Below are 24,650 nucleotides of genomic sequence, written 5' to 3'. Positions count from 1 at the left end.
AAATTGTCCGCGAACAGATATGTGGATGTCCTGATCCCCAGATAAAGTCAGTAAGGTGGGCCCTAATTCAATGTGACCGGTGTCCTTACAAGAAGAGAATGCCACGGGAAGACAGGCACACAGGGAGAATGCTTTGGTCACGGAGGTGGAGGTGGAAGTGACGTGGCTGTAGCCGAGGAACACCAAGGACTACTGGCAGCTACTAGAGGTTGGGAAGAGTCTACCAGTTTCAGAGCGGGCATGACTTGGCTGACACCCTGACTTTAGGTTTCTATCCTCTAAAACTTCAGGAGAATAAGTGTTGTGGTTTTGAGCTGTCTACTCTGTTATGGCAGCCCTACGGAGTGAACAAATCCAGATTCCTCCGTCACAGGATTCTAACTGTATACCAAGAGGTAGGTGGTAGAAAGGTAACGTTATACTTTCAAAATGACTGCAGACACTGGGGTCCCCCCTCATCTGTGGATTCTCTTTCCATGGTTTTAGTTATCCAACAATCAGTGTGGTTTGGAAGAAGATGATCCTCCTGACTTAGTGTCAAAAGGTCAATAGCAGCCTAGAGCTATGTCACGACACCTACGTCATTCCCCTCACATCACCTCATCATGTAGCCATAGTCATTTTATCATCTCACATCATCACATGAAGAAGGGCAAGTGCAGTACAATAAAATATTTTGAGAGAGGGAGAGAGAAAGACCACATTCATATAACTTTGATTACAGCATTTTGCTATGACCCGCTCTCTTTTATTAGCAGTTATTGTTGTTAATCTCTTGCTGTGCCTAATTTGAAAACTAACCTTTATCACATGCATGTAACGTATAGGCAAAAGGATGGTATACACGGTGTTCAGTACGATCTGTGCTTCCGGGCATCCACTGTGGGGTGGGGCAGGGGTTGTGTTCTTAGACTGTACTCACATGAATGAGGAGGGACACGGTATAACTTTAATTCTGGAAATATTCTTTTTATGAGTTTACAGGGTTCCTTTTTTTTTGGCAAGAGATGCCTTAAATAAATCTGTATTCAAAGGGGAAATGATTTGACTTTCACTGGACTGGAGCCCATCTAACTGCATATCCACATCTTGGAGTGACTGGAGTCACGCTCTTATTAGGTAGAAATTCACAGTAACCAAATCAGGAAATGACTTATCAGACTGTGTTTTGTGACCGGTGATATATTAGAAAACCCAAATAAAGGAAAACTAAAAGAAAGGAAGGAAAAAAGAAAAAAAAAAAAAAAAAAGCCAGTAGAAAGCACAGCATCGTACCTGAACTGGGTTCTGTGGAAGTCGGGTTCATTCAGAACAAGCCTTTAACTTGCTCCGTTTCCGTATCAAGATCTATATCATAGAAGCAGGGCCGGGTCGGCAGCCCCGGCATGGTGCTCATCTGGAGGAGAAAACAGAATATGATATATCAGCAGATGCTGCAAAGTGAGAACTCCGAACACGGTACATCTAATGACCAACGTTACCTACATAATTCAATTCAGCTTCCCATCACTTCGGGTCAGACATACCTGTAGCTCTTTAAATTTGCCATCTGCTATTTCAATCTTTGTTTAGGAAATGAAATAGAAATGGCAGATGTCAACTTCCTGGAAATGGAGACCATTTACCTCCCCCCATGGCCCCATAGCACATCGTAGCTCTGAGACTGATTTTCAAACCGTTTCTTTCTAAATCACACCTTTAAGAAAGTGGAGACCCTTTGGTTGAAGGGGCCAGGGAGTGTGGGTGAAGTGAACAGCAGCCTCCTCCTCACCTGCAAGACACATTTTTGTAAAATCGACAATTCTCCAAGGCCAGTTTGGAAACTGTTGTCCTGATGGCATCTGCTCTGCTCACCGTAAGAACAGTAACCGATGTTTACTGACCCCTTATTCTGCACTAGACGCTATGCCAAGTTTCCCTTTTTTTTTACCCTCCCAACAACCTACAAGGTAGGTAATTTGATTATTATTTCCACGCTACAAGGAAGGATGCTGAGGTCTACAGAGGTTAAACCACTTGCCCAAGATCACACAGGTTGTGAGTGGCAAAATGGGAAATTGGACTGCATGCCTATCACCTCAAATGACTCGTTGAACAACTACCGCGACCGCTGGGGCACTCTATGAGTCTATGGCTTTTACATGGATAACTTAATTAAGTCCCCTACTACCCTTGAAGGTGGGTACTAATTTCAGTCTCAATTTTCCATAGGACAGAGGGCATTCAGGCACAAAGGCATGTGCTCAAGGACATCCAGCAAGTCAGTGGTGGAGACAGGATTAAAACCAGGCCTACCCTCCTTGCTGCTCTGGGGCAGTGTGTCCAGATCAGAGTTTATCAAAGCACATCTCTGCCCACTTGAACCAGAAACCCTTGGTATCCTGGGGAAAACTGCTGATTCCTCCGGTGACTCACACACTAAAACACGGTCTAGGGTCTAGATTGTGAGGCTCCTGGATGATCTAGTCTTCATTGATTATTTTAGTATTTCCTACTATGCTTTAATATTGCACTTTTCACAAAAAGGATGCTCGTTAAGCAGTGCTGCATGCAATCATTTGGAGAAAAGACACCTGGGACTGTGCTTAGCTTAGCTCTTCAAGGATTAAGTGCTGGGTCTTGCAAAACTGCCTGCCCTGGCTGGAGAACATTCTAGTGAGATGATGCTGTGAAAATGCTAGCCCTTACAGCTCCAGGGTCCATGCACTGCTTCCCCCCAGCAGCAGAGCTCAGCTCTCTTACCTGCTACATCCCTTCTGCAATGACTTGGGACATCCCTCTCTGCCATGCGCCACCCACCCCCTGACCCCAGTCCATGATGTGACACCCTCTTGCTGCCTGTACTAGGTATGGTCTGTGGACCAGTAGCATTGACATCACTGTGGGCCTGTTTGAAATTTCAAATCTCAGAACCCACCTCAGGCGTGCTGAGCCAGAATCTGCAACTTTAGCAACTCCTACGTGAATCATGTGCACGTTCCCGTTTGAGAAGCGCCAACTTGGACAGTGTGGCCGAGGAGGTCTCCTTTAGCACAGGGAAGGGGGCTCCCCCTGCTAGGCGTAGTGAGGAGGAAGGGGACAGGAAAGCCTGATTCACCCCTGGCAGGGAGGACATCTGTGCACCTGCTGGCCTCACTAACCATCTGCTCCTCGAGAGTGTGGCGAGGGGGGCTGCGTGTGTGTTCTCCGTGTGGCTGAATGCATCAACACTGAGATGTACAGTGGCTAGCTCCTGTCTGGCTAATTGTATAGGACTGCATGTTAGGGACATCATGGGTTAAAAAGGCTTCGGAGCCCTGCCTGGAATATAGCTACCATTTATAACATGTCTTTGGGAAAATGTGCTCCGGGTTTCAAACAACTAATTGCAAATAAAGTTTCGGCACAGAGCCTGCTTAAGGGTGGGGAGTGGGGGGAACCACTTGCTGTATTTTAAAACTTTACTGATACTGATGGCTACTTATCCTTGTTACGTTTTTGTTCTTAGCAGAGCATTTTTCTCTGGTTACTTCAGTGGCTGCACACATCTGAGGAACCCCAGAAGGAAACCCACGTTTGCTCTTCTAGCACTGGGACACCAAGCACCAAGGTCACTGGTGGCAACTGTTCCGATTTTTTTTTTTGCCAGTTGCCTGTGTACAATTCACAATGGATACTCTACAGCAGTTTTCCTGCCTCACTACATTCTGACGTGGGCATTCGAAGATGCCTTTATAATGTGTGTGGGGGTGTGCATTTGGAGAAAGGAACCAGCATTTTCTAGTTTCAGAAATGAATGACCAAGGGACACCTGGGTGGCTCGGTCAGTTAGGTGTCTGCTTTCAGCTCAGGTCATGATCCCGGGGTCCTGAGATCAAGCCCCGCGTTGGGCTCCCTGCTCCACGAGGAGCCTGCTTCTCCCTCTCCTTCTGCTGCTCCCCCTGCTTGTGCTCTCTCTCTGTCAAATAAATAAGTAAAATCTTAAGAGAAAGAAAGAAATAATCATATTTAGCCACAGCAATGCAGCCCCATCTCTTAAATCAACTCTGGAGGTCGAAGGCACATTTAGTAGTTAGAATGTTGCCCAGACTTTGAAGCTTTGGAGGCTGCAATAGTCCTGTCCCCCGGGGCAGATGGCATTCAGAGACAGGCCTAAATCCACACATGGTGAGAAAGTTCAGGAAGAATGCTGTGCACCTTGGCCCATCCGACCAAAGCCACAGTGGCAGCTTGTACTGTAGAGAACACAACTCCACTGCCTGCTTGTTGATGCAATTTTTATTGACGTGAAAATTCAGCGCTTCATCATTAACTTCTTTGGCTGATGTTAAGACAGAGTGTGATTCATGTTATTCCTAGAGCTCCTCTACTGGCTGCAGTGAAGCAGAGCTTGCCTTTTTTTTTTTTTTTTTTTTTTTGTCATTCCGATTCTTTCAGAGCAAAACTGGGAACTAAGAGGAGCCAAAATATCAAATGATGGGAGGTGTGAAATATGTTTCCTCTATTTTCAACCCATTTCTCTCAGTGGGAGAAAATAAGTTCTATCAGAAGACTTCCATGTTCCTTTCCGGTTATGCAATCATCGCTTCCAAGAATTAGGGCTACTTATTGGGGCCTGGCAACAGCAAACAAAAAAGCAGAGTCTGAAAAGTCTGAAGAGTGAAGGGACTCCCCACCCTGTGGACAAAGAGCGATCCCCAATAAATCTACTTTTATTGATTTATTTATTCATTTTATATATATATATATATATATATATATATATATAGATAGATAGATAGAGAGAGAGAGAGAGAGAGAGAGAGAGAGAGAGAGACAGGCAGAGGGAGAAGTAGGCTCTATGCAGGGAGCCCGATGCGGGACTCGACCCTGGGACTCCAGGATTATGATCTGAACCAAAGGCAGGCGCTCAACCACTGAGTCACTTAAGCATCCCTAAATCTCCTTTTAAAATAAAAGTTCTCCTGCCTAGCCAACACAATATGGAATTATGTTAACAAGGCCTATGACACTTACATCAAATTCTCTCCCAATGAAAAACTCTGTTATCCAAGGGCTGTGTCTCTAGACAAGAGCCAGAACTGTACTATGTTAAAGAAGGAATTTGGACAGCCCTGGGAGCTGACCTCTGGCCCCACGCCTGGGGTCAGAGGTGATCTGTGTTGACTTTATTTGTGTGTCCTCCAAGAAGGCCCCCTGTTTAAAAAAACCGGGAGGCCACTAAATTGTACTTACTTGTCATGCTACATCAATGGATTCTTTTACAAAGGCTGAAAAACAAGGGCTTTTGCCCTTCATGACTGCAGTTTTAACTACAACAAATCTTCCAAATCATTAGTGATTTGGGGCTAAACTTTGGAGAAATGATGAATTCTATGGTATCAACATACATTAAGCCTACGTAAAGAGAAAATATTCATATACTTAAAAGTAGTCATTGTAAGTAAAAGAATATTTTGCATGTGAGTAGAGAGATTATTAAAAATTATGTTTCATGATAGGATCATAAGTTCTACTTAACCACAAGATTGTTGTTGTTTTGTTGTGTTTGAAATTTTTTTGACTTCTCCTTAAATCTACTACTTTTCATACTGCATAAATCATCCAGTTTCATTTTGGTTCAGAAATAAGCATTTTTGCTCACATCTGTTTTGTTCTAGCAGTTCACGATCTGAGGTGAAATCCCGTTCTACACACGTCTTCCCTCCCTCCAAAAGATGATAGAGCACAGTTGATATATATTACCTTGGTTTTAAGAATTGAATGTCGGTTGTAAGAAAATGTAAGAATTGAAAAAGACTGTAATAGTTAACTACATTATGCTATAACTTAAATAAAGAGATTTTTCCTGCTTATGAAATAATAACTCCAAAATGTGCATCCCTTATTAAGCCAAAGTATTTTCTGAGTTGTAACTACAGTGTCCATTGCTTCTCAGCTTTTTGGCTAAGATCAAGCATAAATACAGAGCATGGCAGTATTAGCCCTTAGTAGATATGATCTCTGTTTAGTAGCTAGCAATACTCTGAGAGCATGGGGATGTGTCCTGTTGGAGTACACATCTTTCCTGGTGGCCTATGAGGTCCTGTTCCTGCGTGAAGGGATGCGGTAATGTTTCATTCAACTCAGCAGCCTTTGATGAGGGCTCACTATGGGGACACCAAGGTGCCCAGGACCTAGTCCCCCACTTCCAGACAGAAAGACCAATAAAACAGACCATTGGGATATTTGGACCAAGTCACTTTACTTTTTAGTTAAAAAAATTTTTTTTTTAATTCTATGATTTTTATATAAAAGGAATTTATATAATAAATTTTTCACTCGTGACTTTCTAAGATGTAAGTCATGTTTGATTACTATAAACATTACCATATTGTGCTTACATATCGTGCCAGTATCACATAGCTGAGATTATTCTGATTTATGTCAATGGCCTTGAATGAAAGAATTAGCAAACACAGTTATTTTTCTCATCGTTTGTAAGGGACGATTATAATTTTCTTTTAGTGGTGGGGAGCTAGTCCCTAACTAACTTTTCTTTCCATTAAAAAAAAATGTTTTAAATAAAAAAGTAAAAAACAGTAGAAGTAAAAGGCAAAGTTCTGCTCTTATGCTTCCCAGAGGGAAGCCCTGCAAACAATTTCTTTTGTCAACTCCTGGGTTTCTCTTCCTCTTTAAGCATCTCTCTATAATGTATTCTTATATCATTTTGTACAGAAATTGGATAGTTCCACAAGTACAATTCTGAAATTTGATTTTCAGGGAGATTAATACTGAAAATAGGTAACTGGGGTAGTTTCTAAACCATGGAATGCTCGCTGGAGTGCGTGAGGCTAGAGTTGTCACTAACACATTCTATGTGCAAAGTCCATGGGCCTGACTTTTGGAAAAGGAGAGACTGTAGGAGTCCTTTTAGACAGAAACAAAGATAATGTGAAGCAGGGTCTGACTGACCAAATACACAAAGGAAATGGAGAAATCTTGCAACTTTTTTGCAATGCCTCAAGCATAAGATAAAAAATTCATGTTACATAGGACTAGCAGTTTTGAGTTGAAAGACTTTGAGATGCCTCTCCCTACTCCATAATTTTTTCCTTTATTTGTTCTGATTGTAAGGATGGTACCTCTTAGTCTACTTTCGTTTATGGTTATCAGGAATGCCCTCATGCTGGCTTGCTAAGGAGGACAATGTCCTGCTGGTCACCGTGGCTGGAAGCTCAGAGGTGGCACATGGAAGGTGTGGCTGGGTCCTCTGGTTTCTGTATGCTCTCTGGGTGTTGGCTTCCTGCCTGGTGTGGGCAGCTCCGGGCCAAAGACACCCAGTGTAAGAGAGGATGTCCTCTATTTTTTCTTGATTCCTTTTTTCTATTTATCAATTTTCAAACTCATAATGTGGTGCCCTGACAAGTCCAGTGGTCACACCTCTGGTGCTATGCTAAGCACTTAACATGCGCTATATCCCATTTACTTCCTACAACCCTACAAGGCTGGTGTTACCCCACTGCCATTATCTCCATTTTGCACAGTAGGAAAACAAGACATCATAATGTGCCTCAAATCACACAGCTCTGACCTGGTGGACTGGACTTCAAAGGCAGCGTGACTCCCAAGTCCCAGTGCCAACTGTGGACCCCTACACCTCCCTAAAATCATGGCATTTAGTTCACTGCCCCTTGCTGGCAGCATATGCTCTTGGGTCCCAAAGGGGCAGGAGGATCATCCCAGATCTGAAATTGCACAGAGATGTGAGCCACTGTCGTGATGGAAATCGACACGTTCTATCAAGCTGATTTTTCAGCTACAGCATTCAGGTAAATAGATTTCTGTGAATTTGTAAAGTAAACTCAGTTACTTGACAACTTTAACCTGGATTTCTTTTAAATTATAATACTTATTTAGGGATATGTTACACAGCCTACACTTGGGGTAGTATCTTTCCAAATTACATCTTAAAAATCTCGTCATAGCAGTTAACAGTGAGTAAATCATACCTTTATGACTGTTAAAAAACAATCCCTAACATGGTACACATACAATAACATCAAGAGTTTTTTCTTAAAAATATCAGGCTTGCCACTCTTTAAAGATCATCCATGAGACATGGATTATTTACTCCTATCTGAAAATTGTAAATGCCATTATCCACTGAAATAACTGAAGCGCCACATCAATTCTTACTTAACGATTTCAGGGAAACTGTTGCATAACTAAGTTTGGAATTTGCTCTGGTAACTAATTTTAGCAGGATGGCAAAATCTAAGACAAATCTAAAGCAATGCTACTGTGGATTAACCAGTTGGTTTCTCTGTCACTTACAGGTTTTGTTTTTATTCATTACCAAAAAGATCCATGAAAGCCATGCTCAAACAGGTGCAGCAATGGGCTCCCAGCAGTTGTGCAGCCTTCCCTGGGGCCCATGAGGAAGGGGAATCACCAGGGCAAAGGCTCTCAGTGAAAGTCTGGTGAATAGCAGTAATTCAATCTAGATTGAGGTATGGCGGGAAGGGCTCATGCCTGTACGACTTGTGTGTTCTTGGGTAAGTTACTTCACTGAGCCTTGTTTCTTTATCTGGAAATACAGTCGGAGTATCAAAATATCTGCATTATAGGTTCTATTTCAAAACTCAAATGAGATAAAGGAAGGACTGCAGTTTAGTGCTTACTACACAATAGAAGCTGTCATCTTTTTTTTTTTTTAAAGATTTTATTTATTTATTCATGAGAGACACACAGAGAGAGAGGCAGAGACACAGGCAGAGGGGAAGCAGGCTCCATGCAGGGAGCCTGATGTGGGACTTGATCCGGGGACTCCAGAATCAGGCCCTGGGCCAAAGGCAGGCACTAAACCGTTAAGCCACCCAGGGATCCCCGCTACTGTCATCTTATTACAGAATGTACAATTGTAATTGTCTAGTGGAGTGAGTTTAAGTTATTTATGGTAGAAAGGGAAATTTGAAAATAGTTCTGATCTATGATGAATTATAGATTTTTTTTTATAACATTTTATTTTTTTTGAGAGAGAGCAAGCACAAATGAGGAGAGGGGCAGAAGGTGAGGGAGGAGCAGGCTCCCCGATGAGCACGGAGCCCAACGCAGGGCTCGATCCCAGGACCCCGAGATCATGACCTGAGCCGAAGGCAGACGCTTAGCCAACTGAGCCACCTAGGCACTCTCAGATTTCTTTTATAAGAAAAAAATGTTCAGCGGTTTTATGAGATTTTCCCTTAACTTTTCTGGCTCTACAAACAATTTTAAAAGCCACGCTTTCTGGCCTTCCTACTTACGGTAATCAAATCTGAAGCTAGCTCCATAATAGTCAAGACCTAAAGTACTCAAGCAAACAGGGACTGTTCTGATTGAGGACAGATCTTATTTTAAAGGAGAAGCCTCTAGAAGTGTGATGATGACCTGAAAGCTAGTGTGACTCTAACCTGAGGTGAGTGGGGAGGAAATGCAGGCTCCGGCCTCTGTGCAGGGCAAAGAAGAGGGGGGCTATGGGGGCAGAGGCACTATCTGCAGTTGACGGCCAAGTGCCTTGCCAGGAGAACCTCCATCAGCTCTGGCAAAACAAACCAATTGAACAGTGCTTCGCCCTTTGGAAACTCGATATTAAGTAATCAAATTCTGGTTTCTGAGAAGCTCATCATCTGAAAATTAACCATGATGCTCTGGGCATGGTTTTATCCTAAGGTCCTAATGGCAATTAAATAATTATTCTGTAACCCATTTAAAGGGGAGAATGGATGCAGGGGGAGAGGAGAATAAAAAGGAGGAAGGCAGGCGTGGGGGATGAAAACTGCTTTTACTTAGCTGCTCTGGTCTTTCTCCCCAAGGAGCTTGTTACAGAGATGGGGATGCCCCGTCATTTAGTATTTCCCTTCTGTCTTCACCCCGCCCGGCCCTCCCAACCCCGGCGAAGCTCCTCCGCAGGAATAATAAGCTCCCGCAGCAGGAAAATACAACAAGATGGAGGGAAATTATATCTATTTCTTGAACGTCCCCTCTGTGCTGCTCTTGGGATGGAAGTGGAGTGGTGGTCTGGGGAGGCTGCCTGGAGGAGGGGAGGGGTAGGAGCTGCCTCCTCCAGGGTTCCCTGACCCACCCGTGGCTGGCCAAGTCTCGAGAAGGAAATTGAATTAGGGCAGGATTTAGGACTACTGTGCCACCTAATTTAACTATATTAAAAACTAGAGTTTTATTTTGTTCTGCACTTTTTTTTTAAGTGGTTCAGATCAGATGCTGGCTGAGGGAAGGCATGAGGCATGTAATGAATGGACCAAATGGGGCCCCTCCCTCAGCCATGGGGTGAGGCCCTTGGCTCCAATGGGACTAGCTGGAGCCAGGGCTTTTTTTTTTTTTTTTTTTTTTTAAGATTTTATTTATTTATTCATGAGACAGAGAGAGAGAGAGAGAGACAGACAGACAGACATAGGCAGAAGGAGAAGAAGGCTCCCTGTGGGGAGCCCAATGCAGGACTGGATCCCAGGACCCTAGGATTATGACCTGGGCCAAAGGCAGACACTCAACCACTGAGCCACGCAGGCTCCCCTGGAACTGGGGCTTTGAGTGAGGTTCTAGGAGTGGGGCCCTGGTCCCATAGGACTGGTGGCCCTGTAGGAGGAAGAGTCACCAGAGATGCACGCACACAGAGGAAAGGCTGTGTGAGGGTCAGGCTACCCGAAAGCCAAGGAGGGACCTGGGGACAAACCCTCCCTTCTGACACCCTGCTCTTGGACTTGGGGCCTCCAGAGCCGTGAGGAAATACCTCCTGCTGTTCCAACCCCCAGTCAGTGGTACTCTGTGACAGGGGCCCAAGCCAATGGACACATGGTCCTTATGTGGGTAGTTCCTTCCCTGGACACACTTACCTGACGATCTACAGAACATGTTTTTCTTCTGTCACTTTCCCCGGTTCCCGGACCGAAACAGTCCTAATTCCGCTACTCACAGAGGCTTCTCTAAACAGAACATTTTTTTCTCATGGAAAGGCAGACAGTAATTACAGGCCCGGGTGTGTGGGTGTGGCCACAGCCGGGCGAGGCACTCGGAGCCATCCCTCCTGGATTCCTCACCTTCTTCACCCGTGTCATCCCCCTTCCTTCCTGCCCATGCCTCCAGCACTCCGGGGGCCCTGCAGCTGCCTAGACCTGCTTCCTCTGGGTTAATGTCGTAGAAGAAATAGAAAACTGGGGACCCCTTGTCTGCATCATTCACAATTCATGTCCCCACTTCTGTTTCTCACAAACACATAGACCACATTAAGAATAAGGCAAGACGCTACGAGAGCAAGATGACAGATTCTCTTCATTTACATTTAATTTTTTTCAAAGTAAGTCATGTACACTGCCTAAAAGGTCACATGGTTCGTTGTGGTAGGAAAGGACAGTCCCCGTCTGCCCCTGCTCGCCGGCCCCCGACCACACTCCTACTCCACAGAGGAAGCCCCAACCAACTCCTAGTTTTGCTTTTTACTGTTCGCTGCTCTGGATTTTGCAGCATCAGTTATTGTCTGCTGGCTTTCTCATACGGATGATGAGGATTTAGTTCTTTTACATCCTATACCACTCCCGTCCCCCTCCTCTCCTCTTTCCATCTCTCAAATGTACAACTATCATTGCCTTTGGTTGGGTCAGGATTTATAGGACTATAAATATGACTCAGAGTGAGGCCATCATACATATTCTGAGCACATTCCCATTCTGGTGCCGTTCTCACTTCTTCTAGAGTTAGAAACTGTCTTGCACGGTCATTAGCTCAGCTTGCTATGTGCCTATCATCCATGCACCAACACCCTGGGACAGAACTCCAGGCCAGCCTTCCTGTGGCCAAGCGTGACATGAGCCTCCCTTGTAGCCTGTCAGTGCCCTTCTTGCAGGCCAACAAAACAACCGTCTGGTGGGATCACTCTTTGCCATGCTCCTGGGGATTCCTTTCTAGTCCTTTCTATTGTCTGTTTCCATGTGCTGTACCCACATCATGGTAGATAAACCGTGTGGTGACTTTCAGTAACTGCACCTTCATGGTGAGACCTGTTGCTTGCCCTAAACCAAGAGAATATAGCAGAGGTGATGGGATGGTGCTTGGTCTTTTGCCCCTGCTGGCTTTCAGTGAGTACCATGTTAGAAAGGAGCTAAGGCAGCCACAAAAGCCACATGTAGTCCCCCAAAAGCTGATGGCCAACAAAAAGCTGGGCCCTCAGTCTTACAAGGGCTGGGCCCTTGAGTTCTTACAGAACTCAAATCTGCCAACAATGCTGTAAGTGTGAAGGTGAGACCACAGTACCAGCTGAAGCCATGACTGTGGCACAAAGGACACAACTTAGCTAATCTGTGCCTGGACTCCTGATCCATGACAACTGTGAAATAATAAATTATTATTTATTATTATTATAATTTATTATAATAAATTATAAATTTATTATAATAATAATTTATTATTATTATAAATATTATATTGTATTAAGTTGCTACATTTGTGGGAATTTGTTATACAACATAGAAAATAGAAAATGAATACCCGTATCTTCTTCTTTTAAACACTTTTCCTAGTGTTTTTCTACTTGCAACTTCATTTTATTATTTTTTTTTAGAGAGAGCTTCCACACGCAGGTGTGCTGGAGCAGGGGAGCAGAGGGAGAGGCAGAGACAGAATCTCAAGCAGGCTCCATGGTAAGGATGGAGCCCAATGTGGGGCTCAGTCTCATGACCCTGAGATCATGACCTGAGCCAAAATCATGAGTTGGGCGCTCAACTGACTGAGCCACCCAGAAACTCCACTGCAACTTTATCTTAAAAACTGGTCTTTATTTAGTAACTTGGCATACAATAAGCTGCCCAAGTTCAAGGATTAAGTTTACTAAATGTTATTACAAAACAAGTTGCTATAAACACTTATATACAGATCTTTATAGGGGTCTTTGTATGTTTCGTTTCTCTTGAGTAAATAATTAGGATTTTTTTGGGGGGGCATATAGTAGGTATGTTTAATAAAGACTTACCAACTTATTTTCTAAAGGGGTTGTACTGTCATGCATTCCTCCCAACAGCATAGGAGAATTCCAGTTATTCCACAGCCTCACCAACATTTGGTATGGTCAGTCTTTTTAATTCTAGATATTCTAATAGCCATGTAGTGGGATCTCCCTGTGGCTTTAGTACGCATTTCCCTAATTTTCATGTGCTTATAATCCATATATTTTCTGGGATGAAGTATCTACTCAAACCTTTTATTAATTTTTTAAAGGAGTTGTTTGATTTCTCATTATAGGGTTCTGAGAGTTCCTTCTACATTCTGGATACAAGTCCTTATTAGATAGATGACTTGCAAATGTTCTTTCTGCTCTGTGGCTTATTTAGTTTCCAAATATTTGGGGTTTTTCCAGATGTCTTTCATTGTTCATTTCTAATTTAATTCCATTGTAGTTAGAGAACCTATTTAATGTTCTTTGCTCTAGTTCTATTTTGATACCACTCTAGTTTTCTTTTGATTGCTCCAAGTATTTTTCCAGTCCTTTTCTTCATAAACTACTTATGTCTTTACATTTAACGTGGGTTTTTTGTTTCCTATGTTTGAGACTTGCATTTCTGGTCAATCTGACAACTCTGTCATTTAGACCATTTATATTTAATGTGATTACTGACATAGCTGGGTTTAAATCTACCACCTTGCTATTTGTTTTCTCTGTTCCTTGTCTCCTCTTTTTCTTCCTTCTTTGGATTGGGTATTTTTATTGATTTCATTTTCTTTCGTGGTCGTTTTATTTACTACAACTCTTTGCTGTATTATTTTAGTGGTTTCCTTGGTGTTTATGCTACACACACTTAATTTTTCACAATGTACCATCGAGTGATATTATTCTACTTCATATATAGATCTTATGCTACTGTGGCCATATATTTTGCTTCTATATATTTTATATACTCCACATTTTTATTATTTTTGTCTTATACAGTCATTTATCTTTCAAAGAGACTTAAATACTAAGAACAGAAGTCTTTATGTTTACCCATGTGGTTACTATTTCTGGTACTCTTCAGCCCTTTGAGTAAATCCAGGTTTCTGACTGGTCTAATTTTCATTCTGCCTGAAGGATGTCTTTTAATATCTCTTATACTTCAGGTTGGCTCATGATCAATTCTTTCAGCCTTTGCTTCTCTAATAAAGGTCCTTATTTCACCATAGCATTTGAAAGACATTTTAACTGGGTAAAGAAACCTAGGTTGAGAATTTTCTTTCAGTACTTTAAAAGATGTCACTCCACTGTCTTCCGGTCTGCATTTTTTCGGATGAGAAACCAGCTGTCAATTTATCTTTTTTCCCTCTGTACATAATGTGTCTTTTATCCTTTGCTTATTTTTATGATTTTCTCTTCATCATCGGCCCCAAGCAATTTTGTATATTAAAAAATATTTTTTATTGAGGTATAATCGACCTATAACTTTATATTAGTTTCAGGTGTACAACATACTGGTTTGATATTTGTATATATTGAGAAATGGTCACCACACTGAGTCTAGTTAACATCTGTCACTATGCATAGTCAAAAAATACTTTTTCTTGTGATGATGAGAACTTTTAAGATCTATTCTCTTATCAATGTTCAAATTGATTATAGTCATCCTGCTGTACATTACATCCTGTGACACTGCCTCTTTATAACTGGAAATTTGAACTTCTGACCCCCTTCACCCATTTAAGGAATTTGATTAAGATGTGCCTTGATGTAATTTTCTTCATGTTTCTTGTATTTGGAATTTGCTCAATATCTCAGTTCTGTGGGTTTATAGTTTCTGTCAAATTAGGAAAATTTTGGCCATTATTTCTAAAATATCTCCACTCTTCTTTTTTTCTCTCCTGTGGGACTCTAATTATATGTAACTTTCATCACCTGAAATTGTCCCAAAGTTCAGATACTCTTTTTTTTTTTTTTTTTTTTTAGCCTTTGTGGTTTCATTTTAGATAGTTTCTACTGTTATGTCTTCAAGTTGACTAATCTTTTCTTCTGTATTATCTAATCTGTTATTAATTAGAATACTTGTTCATCTTAAACACTATAGTTTTTATCTCTAGAAATCTGGTTTGTCATTTTTATGTCTTCTAGCTCCACTTAACATGTTAAATCTTTCCTCTGGTTTCTTGAACATATAGACTACCATTATAGTAACTGTTCTAATGTCCCTGCCTACTAATTCTATCATCTGTCACTTAAAGGTTAATTTTGATTGACTTTTCTCATCATAGGTTGTATTTTCCTACTTGTTTGCATGCCTGGTAATTTTTGACTGATTGTCAGATATTTGATCTTGTTGGATCCTGGATATTTTTGTATTTTTATAGTTAGTTCTGAGACACATTCAGTTACTTAGAAACAATTTGATCTTTTGGGATTTTGTTTTACAGTGTTGTTGGGTGGGGCTGGAACTGTATCTAGTTAGGGTTCATCTTTCTTCTACTGAGAGGCAAGATCTTTCTTAGTATTCTAACCAGTGTCTCTTGATAATGAGGTTAAAGCACAGGAAGCAGGTGCCTCCTTCCTGGCCATCTGTGGAAGCCATGCACTAGTCCCTCTAATTCTTTTAGGTGATCCTTTCTCTGTCTTCCAGTAGTTTCTCTACAGACAGGCACTGATCCCTTGAAAACTCAAGAATGACCCTCTGTGGGCCTTCAGAACTCTCTCTTGCTCTCTCTCTGCACAGCCCTTTCATCTCTGGTATCTGCCCTGCAAACTCTAGATGCTTTAGTTTCCCTGGAACCCCACCCACATGTCTTCAACTTAGTGAGATAGCTGAAATCTTCTAGGTTTCCTCTCACTATGCAGCAGCATGAAACCTTTCCTCCAGGCAGTAGTGGAGGCCACTTGTAGGGCTCAACTTGTTTCTCATTTCTCAGGGATCGGTATCTTTTGTTGCCTGATGTCCAGTCTTGTGCAATATTTTCTAAAATACTTTGTCTAGTTTTTTAGTTATTTCAAATGGAAGGGTAAATCTTGTCCCTCTTATTCTGTCTTTACTAGAATGCAATTTACTTTTTTTTTTTTTAAAGATTTTTATCTATTTATGTGTGTGAGAGAGAGAGAGAGAGAGGCAAAGACACAGGCAGAGGGAGAAGCAGGCTTCATGCAGGGAGCCCAATGCCGGACTCGATCCCAGGACTCCAGGACCACACCCTGGGCTGAAGGCAGGCGTCAAACCGCTAAGCCACCCAGGGATCCTGAATGCAATTTACTTTTAAGACAATTATACGCCATTGGGTGAAATATTATTATGTTATAAATGTGAGTATGAATTTTATAGGTGATGGCGGTTTTAGAGGTTACTATTATGCTACTTACTCTACCTACAAGGTAAGGTTATTGGAAACATGGTATTTTTACATACAATAACAGACTTAGACTTTAAGATATATAGTCCAAGAATGAAATTACGTTAATAATTAAGGACCAATGGCACAATACACAGGGCTAAAAATCATTTTCTTAAACCCGGAGCCAAAATTCCATTCATTTATTAACATGTAAAATAAATACAAGAATTTTCTGCATGTGTGTGTGTAAAAAGTTCATAATCTTTAAAAAGAAGCATGAGAAATTCTATACTTGTAATGTAGATTAACGTGTGTGCTTTTTAAAAAGCAAATTGTAGAAATGATGAGGAATAAAAGAACATACATTTATGTTTAATTCGGAAACCAATATTAAATTGGAAACCAATATTAAAAATAAGAGGCTTCTTTAGTTACTGCTTAGTTATCTGCTTTTCTCAGAACAAGCTGGTTTTCTCTAACTTTTCCTTTTTGGCAGTCAGCTCCTTACTTCATTGCTTTGCTACTGACACAAGCAGGGAGAACCATTTGAAGTTCAGCGAGCCTCCATCAGCTGCCCTCTCAGTGACCTTGGTGAATGAAAGCTTCTCATGATGGCACATTCTCAAATAAATCTGTGGCTCAGGCATCTGACAAGTGTCTGAGTTATTCACTAACATGTTGAAGTACAGTGATACCATCAGCCTACTAGCTATTTTCCCACAGAAACCAAGCCAATAAAGCCTGAATTTTTCATATACTTATATATAGAGAGAACACAAATTATCAATGCAGATGCACTTTCCGTCAGCAAGCAATTGTATCAGCACCACCTATCTCCCAGCTTAGTTTCATTTTCACCATAATCTCACTCTTCCTTCCTTCTCATCTACTTCCCCAACCATTACACCTATTGTAATGTCATTTTCTGGAAGCCAAAAGTCAACCTGATGCTTACGTGAAAATTTAATTTCAAGCACGTACATCTAGATGAAGCAGGATGGCAAACATTTATTTCATACACTGTTATGTTTCAGAGGTGACTGGAGCAGGGTTCCAATTTCTCTAAATGAACTGGGACCGGTAGGGGGCTTCCAGACCAGCTGTTTCCCCTCTGTGCAGTCAGTGGAGATTTCCATGGGGAAAGGACTAGGACTGGCTCTCTGCCTCAGGCCCTGAAGGCCTTGATTGGCTTTGGGATGAGAGGGTCATCAGAAAGACCTTAGGAGGGAAGTGATCCCTGGCTAGGCAGTTTCAAAGAACCAAGGACACATGATGCTTACTCCAGAAACACTGAGGCCCACTTGCAGAAGAGAAGTTGTTATGGCAAAGTGGTTTGGCTAATAGTGGAAAGGGGCACTTTCTTAGATGAGAAACCAAAGTTATAAATCCAGGGTAAGGGACTGCAATAGGAAAACAATAGAGTGGTGACTTTGATCGAGGGGGAGGAATAGTAAAGGGAAAAAAAGCACAGAGTGAGCTAGAATCTACTGTATGGATTTTGTATTTAGCTTTTGTCATGAATGGCCAATATCCAAAAGTCTTGTGGCCTGTCAAGCAAGCAAGAGAGCAACTGGTTCATTTTTGACCACACCTTACTCCTCCTGGCTGTATCACTGGGAGGGCTACGGAGATCCCATTAAAAAAAAAAAAAAAAAAAAAAGTACCTAATTTTTAAAAACAATGTGATCTCCATGTACCTGGGTATGGGCTTTACAACTGCCATCGTTTTGGAATGAAGCCACAGCTAAAATACTATACGGTAGAGGTGGATGAACTTAAAATATGAAGTCAATACTCAATGTACCCCAGCCCCCTGGCCCCTTGCCACTGGACCTGCCTTTCCCAGCATCCCAGTCTGAATTCCTCATCTTTCACCAAGACCATCCCAGATTATGATGGATGTACGGACTGCAATAAAACGATACCATAGTTTTAGTCCTTTCCAAAAATTTAATGAAATCAGACATACTGGCACAAGTCCACAGGAAAGGAATCAAAGCTGGATACCATGATCACTGCTTCAAAGAAACTGAGCTGAGTTCAAAAGAAGTAAGGCTGTGGACAAGTATGAATGCCATTCTTAAGGCTACTGATGGTCCATCCCGTGAATGGACCACTGCTGACAATGCTAAATGTGGGCAAAATGGTTACTTTCTGGCCTACGTAAGAAAGTTCTGAAATTTTTAGCTTTTATTTTCTGCCAAGTTTAATTGTCCTGCATTGTAAGTAAAGGATTTTTAAGTTGAAAGTTTATGCAATTCTTAAGAAGCTTCAGAAATTTCTACTCAACTTTTGAAAAAAAAAAAAAAAATTTGGGCTGTATACTCAGAGTCTCGAGAGTCTCCTGGGATTCGTGAATGGAAACATTAAAAGCCCGAAAAAGAAGAAAGGTCAGAGAGTGGGCTGGGAAGCATATGGATGTTGTAACTGAATCCTCAGTTCAAGAAGAAGCTGACCTGTGGCAGCTAGTTGGAGCCATGAGGAAATGCCTCAGGATTTGAAAGCCCTGGTAGCATTATTAACCGCATCCAAGAATAAAAAGTGAAAACTGATACTGGAAAATCCTGAGGTGTCTCCATCTTCATCACTGATAAGATCTTGGCTCAAGTTCCACTCAATGGGTCAGTAGGCAAAAGGCATTGGTGCCCCGTGAAATCACAATGTGGCTTTTTACTTCGGTGTGGTCAGGCACGCATGCCTCTGTTGCTACAGACAAGAGGACAGCATAAACTCCCCTTTGTCATCTTCTGATTTAATCAAAACAGTGCTGCTATCAGATCTGTATTCTAGCTGTTATTTCAGTTTGTTTACCCAGAAGCCTCCTCTACTGCCAATGGAGTGAATCAGAATTGTGTTATCTGTTTAGCATTAATCATCTCTTTCATGTAGCTATGCCTGGGAGTAAACCTATTATTCAAATGCTACTTTCAAGTCCTCTTGGATGTCCCTTCATGCCTCACAAAAAATTACAAACGTGCAATAAAAAATAACCATCTGTGGTTTGCAGGCACTGAGGCCCCCATGCGATACATGGGATGCTGTGTCCACGCGACATCAGCAGAAAGGAAGAATGAATGGTGATGGCAAGTTGCCACTTACGTTCCAGCTCCTGGAGAAGTGACCTTGTGGTAGGCCTGGGTCACTGGGTTCGAGAGATTTCACTCTCCGAGTACGTGGAGATACGTGCTTACGTATGGAGTCATCTACCTTACTTATGTGTAACAGGCAATCTTATTTCCAGTGTTAGTAGGCAAGAAGCTGTTATTTATTCCTTGTGAATCTAACAAAAATTGTGATTTAAAAGAGGGATGAAATAATTTGTGATATATATATATATTTTAATTTGTGATATTTTTAAGTGGTCAAACAAATGGGAGTTGATTTTATGATAATGAAAGGGATATGGTTTTAACACTTACTCAAATGTATTACAAAGACCTACATACACTGGTTTAATGCTGAGCATGAAAGGAATGACATGAACAATGGTAGGAATTTTGTGGGAGTAAGATGAGAAAACTTAAGTTTGAGAGGATCCTTCTTAGGGAGCTGGGGGGCCTCAATCATCCCAAAAAGGATGCATGCACTCTGGTTGCTGACTTTTTGGAAGGGCTAGTCACAGATGAAGGATCAACCCACTTTTCCTGTTGTTCTTTTTAAGCCAAATCATTATTTTTAAGAAACCAAGTGCTATCCAACCTCTATGAGTATGAGGACTTCTTTTTGAAGTAGAAAATGAGTTCCTATGTGTAGAATCCGTTAAGCATGAAAACATGTCAGAAGAAGGACCACTGTAAATGGAGTGCTAATGACTTTAAAGGACTTTATAAGGATAGAGGAGGTTCCTCTTCCTCTGAGACAGTGAGTTTTAAGTGTAAAGTAGGTCATTTGGTGACAGGAAGGGCATCACTCCAAGCGAGGCTAGACTGAGGGCTGGAGAACAAAAGCCAGAATCCTGACCTCAGCTGAGGCTAAAGCCACACAACCCTAGAGTTTTTGTTTTCTGGGTCAATTCCTTCCCTCTTTTTGTATAAGTTTTGAGTTGAGTTTCTTTTATTTGCACCTAAAACAGCCTGACAGTGAGCATCAGGCCACACTGGCAAGGAATGGTTCTGCCATCGGCCCCTGCTCAGGGCCCTAGGTCTCCAGAGAAGCGAGGTGCTGGAAAGAGGCAGGAGAGGGGTCAGAAGCCACCAGGGGAGCTGCGGCTGTGGTGCCTGAGTCCCCTGCAGGCCTTCCTTCCCTTATCTATGGGAAGGAAGGCCTGCATGCTCATTCGCTTGACTGAGAAGCTCTTCCTTTTGTTAACCTTTCTGTTCGCCTGGAGTGGTCTTTCAGATACTCCTAAATCCAATCACACCAAAGGTTTAAAACTGTACATAAATGTGTAGGAGGTCATTTAAGAATATTAACACATTTTGCAAGATTAGCAAACAGTTGCTATCTTGAAAAGTTGTAGGTTATGATTTGGTTCAATTTTATGTATATATATATATATATATATGGTTATGATTTGGTTCAATTTTATGTATATATATATGTGTATATATATATATATATATAGACACACACATATATATGTGTATGGTGAGTATAAAACTAATCTTTGTTAAATTGTAAAAAAAAAAAAATCAAACCCCTATTTCTAATAAGTTAAAAACAATTTAACACTTCAAGGGAATGTTTCAGGAATTTAAGACATGGCACAAAGAGACAAATTTTAGATTTACAAAAATGAAGTTAATTTCTTTGGAAGTGAACTCTGCAAATGAAATCAGTGGTTTTTAAGAGACAACTCCTCAAATTGACTATTTTTGCCAAATATTGACCTTATTTTCATTCTTTGATTTTCCAAGTCTTTAAAATAGTATATTTTTAAGACAAACAATTTGATTATGTATTTTGAGAAACTCTCAATCTGTGAGTTCATCCAGGAGTGGCCGGGTCCCAGTGGAAAGATTCATGACAAAGATACACTGATTATCTTTTAAACTTCCCCAAATGCTCACAACTCCTTGCAGCAACTATAATATTATACTGTACTCAATTCAAATTATTGCCCCCTTGGAAAAAAAAACAAAACAAAACACCAAAAACTGGAACACAGTTCAGATCTTTGGTTTTAAAGGTATGTTTTCAAACCCTTCATTAATTTCCAACTTGAGGCAAGATAATATAATATGACAGCTGCCATTACTTCCCCCTTCCCATTTTTGACTTTGGGTGTTTAATTATTCTGTTTTCTTAAATGTCTAAATAATTTGCATAAGTTTGCAACAGTATCAAATGGAAGGATTCATGAATTTGTCAATATTATTTTTGGCTTGCTTCATGGAACGGAAACGTGCTATGTTAAAAGCACAAAATTCTGAACAGGGAAATAAGCAAATTGCTCTTACATCTGTATAAAACATATTTGTTGGTAAAATAGAAAAGAAAAGAAAGATGGGCGTTTAACTGGATTACTCATCTTGCAAAATATTCAGTTTTCCTATACTATGCTGCACAACGTCAATTAATCATGTTGGAAAGCTGAAAGAACAAAGACTGTTTTGATGACACATGAGACAGTAAATGAAGCTGAGATAGGAATAAAGACTGGAGGGATAAAGACTGGTATTTTGATTCTTTTTCAGTCTATATGATCGGATGATACAAATGATTCCAACTTGGTTTATAATCTAAGTTCTACCATTGAGTTTGACTTTGTCCATGTTTTCTCACATTCCGAGACAAATTAAAATAATGCAATACTTTCTGTTAATAACCACACAAAAAGTAGCAAACACACGTAAATGTAACCAATCTAGCCATAAATAGGCCAGAATGAACATTAGAGAAGGTTAAGTGGTTAGGCACCAAGGTTACCTCCTAGAACCAAAGCCAAATTACATGTGTTGAGCTGAATGGATGTCTCATAGGACTGCAGTCTCTCTGCCTTCTTGTCTGCTCTATGCAAGTGTACGGCCACCCAAGAATGAAATCCAAAACTGAATAAATATGCAGCAACCTCATTTTACAGTCTTCAAGTTACACCTTATCCTTTATCAGAGCTTCAAGCAAATAATTAACTTGTTTTGAGTTTGACTTATTTTCATTTCCCATATCCAAGGGGTCACCCTGTTCACCTTTGCCTCCAACATACACCTAATACACAAAATGTGCTTACTTATCTCGCTCCTGGTCCTAGGGTATGAGTAATGTCACAGCAAAGGCTTTGTCACATTTATTTTTTTTTTATTTGCAGTGGCTTAGAGTGCCTGGAAATATAAATACATGAATAGACATGAGAGTAAAGAGGAGAAAGAGGTCTTAGTAATCTATTGCCTTTTGATACCCAAGGTGGATTGAACATCACTGACTGGCTTAGAAATTCCATTCAGGTGAAGGACTTGATGTGATCAACTTGACTTTTCAGGTTCTAAGGATCAGGCTTTTGGTGAATGAGTTGCATTAAGCAACTTACAAAGGGCCTGTTTTATAATCTAAATGCCATTTTATTAATTTACAAACAATGTATGACTGCCATTTTGAGAGACGGTGTGGAATGATGGGAAAAGCAACAGACGTGAGACAGAAGAATGTGTAGCCAGGGCACATTGAGGAGATTGTTTTCTTGATTATGTAATGGGACAGGTAGACCAGATGACCTCTAGCATGATGATTTGGAGAAACACAATGTTGGGCTTTCTCACCGCCTGACTTTGGTTATAATAACTACTTTCGAGGTGCTAATGACTCCAGAATTTATAGCACAGATCTCTTTTATCAACCCTAGATCCAATACCCCATTGTCCAGTCAATGTCTTCACTTGAATGAATAACAGATGCATCACTCAACCTGGTCAAAGTGGAATTCATCATCGTGCAGCAAAGAGTTAACATAGCAGGCCGAAGAATGCTATCCTTACACCTGCTTGCAAGGCTGGTATCTGGAACTTGGACTCTGGGAGGGGTTCCTTCCATCCTCTAACTCCCAACGGTGGCTAGCCACATGGTTTACACCAAGCATGCTTTGTTTTCTGGAGTCTGGAATTTGGTATGCGCCAGGCAGAGGGGTGATCAGCCCCTGAAAAAAGTACTAGGTGCTGAGTCTCTAATGAGCTTGCCTGGCAGACCACAGTTCCTATGTGTTGTCACAATTCAATGTCAGAGGGATTAAACAGGTTCAGTGTGACTCCACTAGAAGAGGGGTCTAGGAAGCGTGAGCTTGGCCTGCTCTGGTCTTTACCACACATGCCTTTTCCCTTTGTGGATTTTGTTGTAATAAGTCATAGCCTCAAGTATGAATATATGCACGATCTATGACTTGGTCTGGTGACTCACTGAACCTGGGGGTCGTCTTGGGTTCTGTTATCTTCTGCCTAAAGCTGTTTGTTTTTCTTATTGTTTATCGAAATCAAGAACAAATAGACTGCCTGGAGGAGCAAGTCAGAAATATGAGCCCGTCTTGAATTCTCTCCTCCTCTCTGCATTCATTCAGTCCAGTTTATTTGACCCCCCTCCTTGTATCTCTCACACCTGCCTCCTTCTCTCATCTCCCTAGACCTTGGTCTAGACCCATGAATTTGCCTTCTACTACTACCACCTCTTAACTAGGCTTTCACCCTTCTAATCTCTCTTCTTTACACTCCCCCCTCCAGACTGCTGTCTGCGGGATCTTTCTGAAATGTAAACACAATGATCATGCTCCTCTATTTAAAATCTCCAGGCCCTGGGGGTTGTATTCTTGCCCACTGTCACTGCTCACACTCACTCAGAATCTTGTTGCTTGCACACATGATCGCTGTGACACAGAATTTTAGCAGTGCTTTCTAATGCCTCGATGCTTTCTGTTTACTGCTTTCCTGTCATATAGCATCTGGCTAACCTGTTCTCATCTTTCACAATCAGGCCGATCCCATGCCCAGCCTGCCAGCCCTGAGTGCCACCTGCTCCATGGGCTTTGGAGCACATTCATGCGCTCAGTCTCTCAGAAGGAAAGAGCTCTCTACTTTTCAAGCATCTCTATATTTAAATGCTGTCCCTCACCAGCCTTTGAACTCCCCAAGGGCAAGGTCCAGGCCTTTGTTGATTTGTTGTTCTTTCTCATGGCCTAGTGCACAGCACTCCTCAATAAATATCGAATGAGTGAATCAGAAATAAGGAATTTGTGTGGTTGCACAGTGATGCATTTAATTAGCTAGAATGGCTCCATGAATCATCACTGTTTGCCTGAGTATCTCAAGTGTATCTAAAGGAAGAAGATTAGTCAATGAGAAGATCAGTTTCAATGAGAGAACTCTGCCACCTGATTGTTTTGGTGATGACAATAAAAAAAATCTCATTCCTCAGTGCCCTCCTTTTCTAAATTCCAGGTAGTACTATAC

The 24,650-nt window shown here is 41.4% G+C and overlaps 1 protein-coding gene and 1 long non-coding RNA gene across 4 annotated transcripts in view; one reads left to right on the top strand and one right to left on the bottom strand.

Moving 5' to 3' along the window:
• The window catches only part of MTHFD1L (methylenetetrahydrofolate dehydrogenase (NADP+ dependent) 1 like), a 188,306-nt gene that overhangs the window by 5,722 nt on the left and 157,934 nt on the right, over positions 1-24,650 (bottom strand). For all 3 annotated transcript variants that reach the window (XM_077896736.1, XM_077896745.1, XM_077896755.1), the window contains one exon: positions 1,276-1,396. In XM_077896736.1, the coding sequence (XP_077752862.1) occupies positions 1,307-1,396 (90 nt within the window). In that variant the 3' untranslated portion in view covers positions 1,276-1,306. The remainder of the gene's footprint in view (positions 1-1,275; positions 1,397-24,650) is intronic.
• LOC144313642 (uncharacterized) lies at positions 7,567-16,920 on the top strand. The gene is made up of 4 exons (XR_013379268.1): positions 7,567-7,790; positions 8,298-8,516; positions 12,569-12,647; positions 16,778-16,920. It is a non-coding gene; the product is annotated as an uncharacterized LOC144313642 (long non-coding RNA).

Source organism: Canis aureus, chromosome 1 (assembly GCF_053574225.1).
Source record: "Canis aureus isolate CA01 chromosome 1, VMU_Caureus_v.1.0, whole genome shotgun sequence".
In the NCBI taxonomy this organism is placed as follows: domain Eukaryota; kingdom Metazoa; phylum Chordata; class Mammalia; order Carnivora; family Canidae; genus Canis; species Canis aureus.
This window is presented reverse-complemented; position numbering and strand designations above follow the sequence as displayed.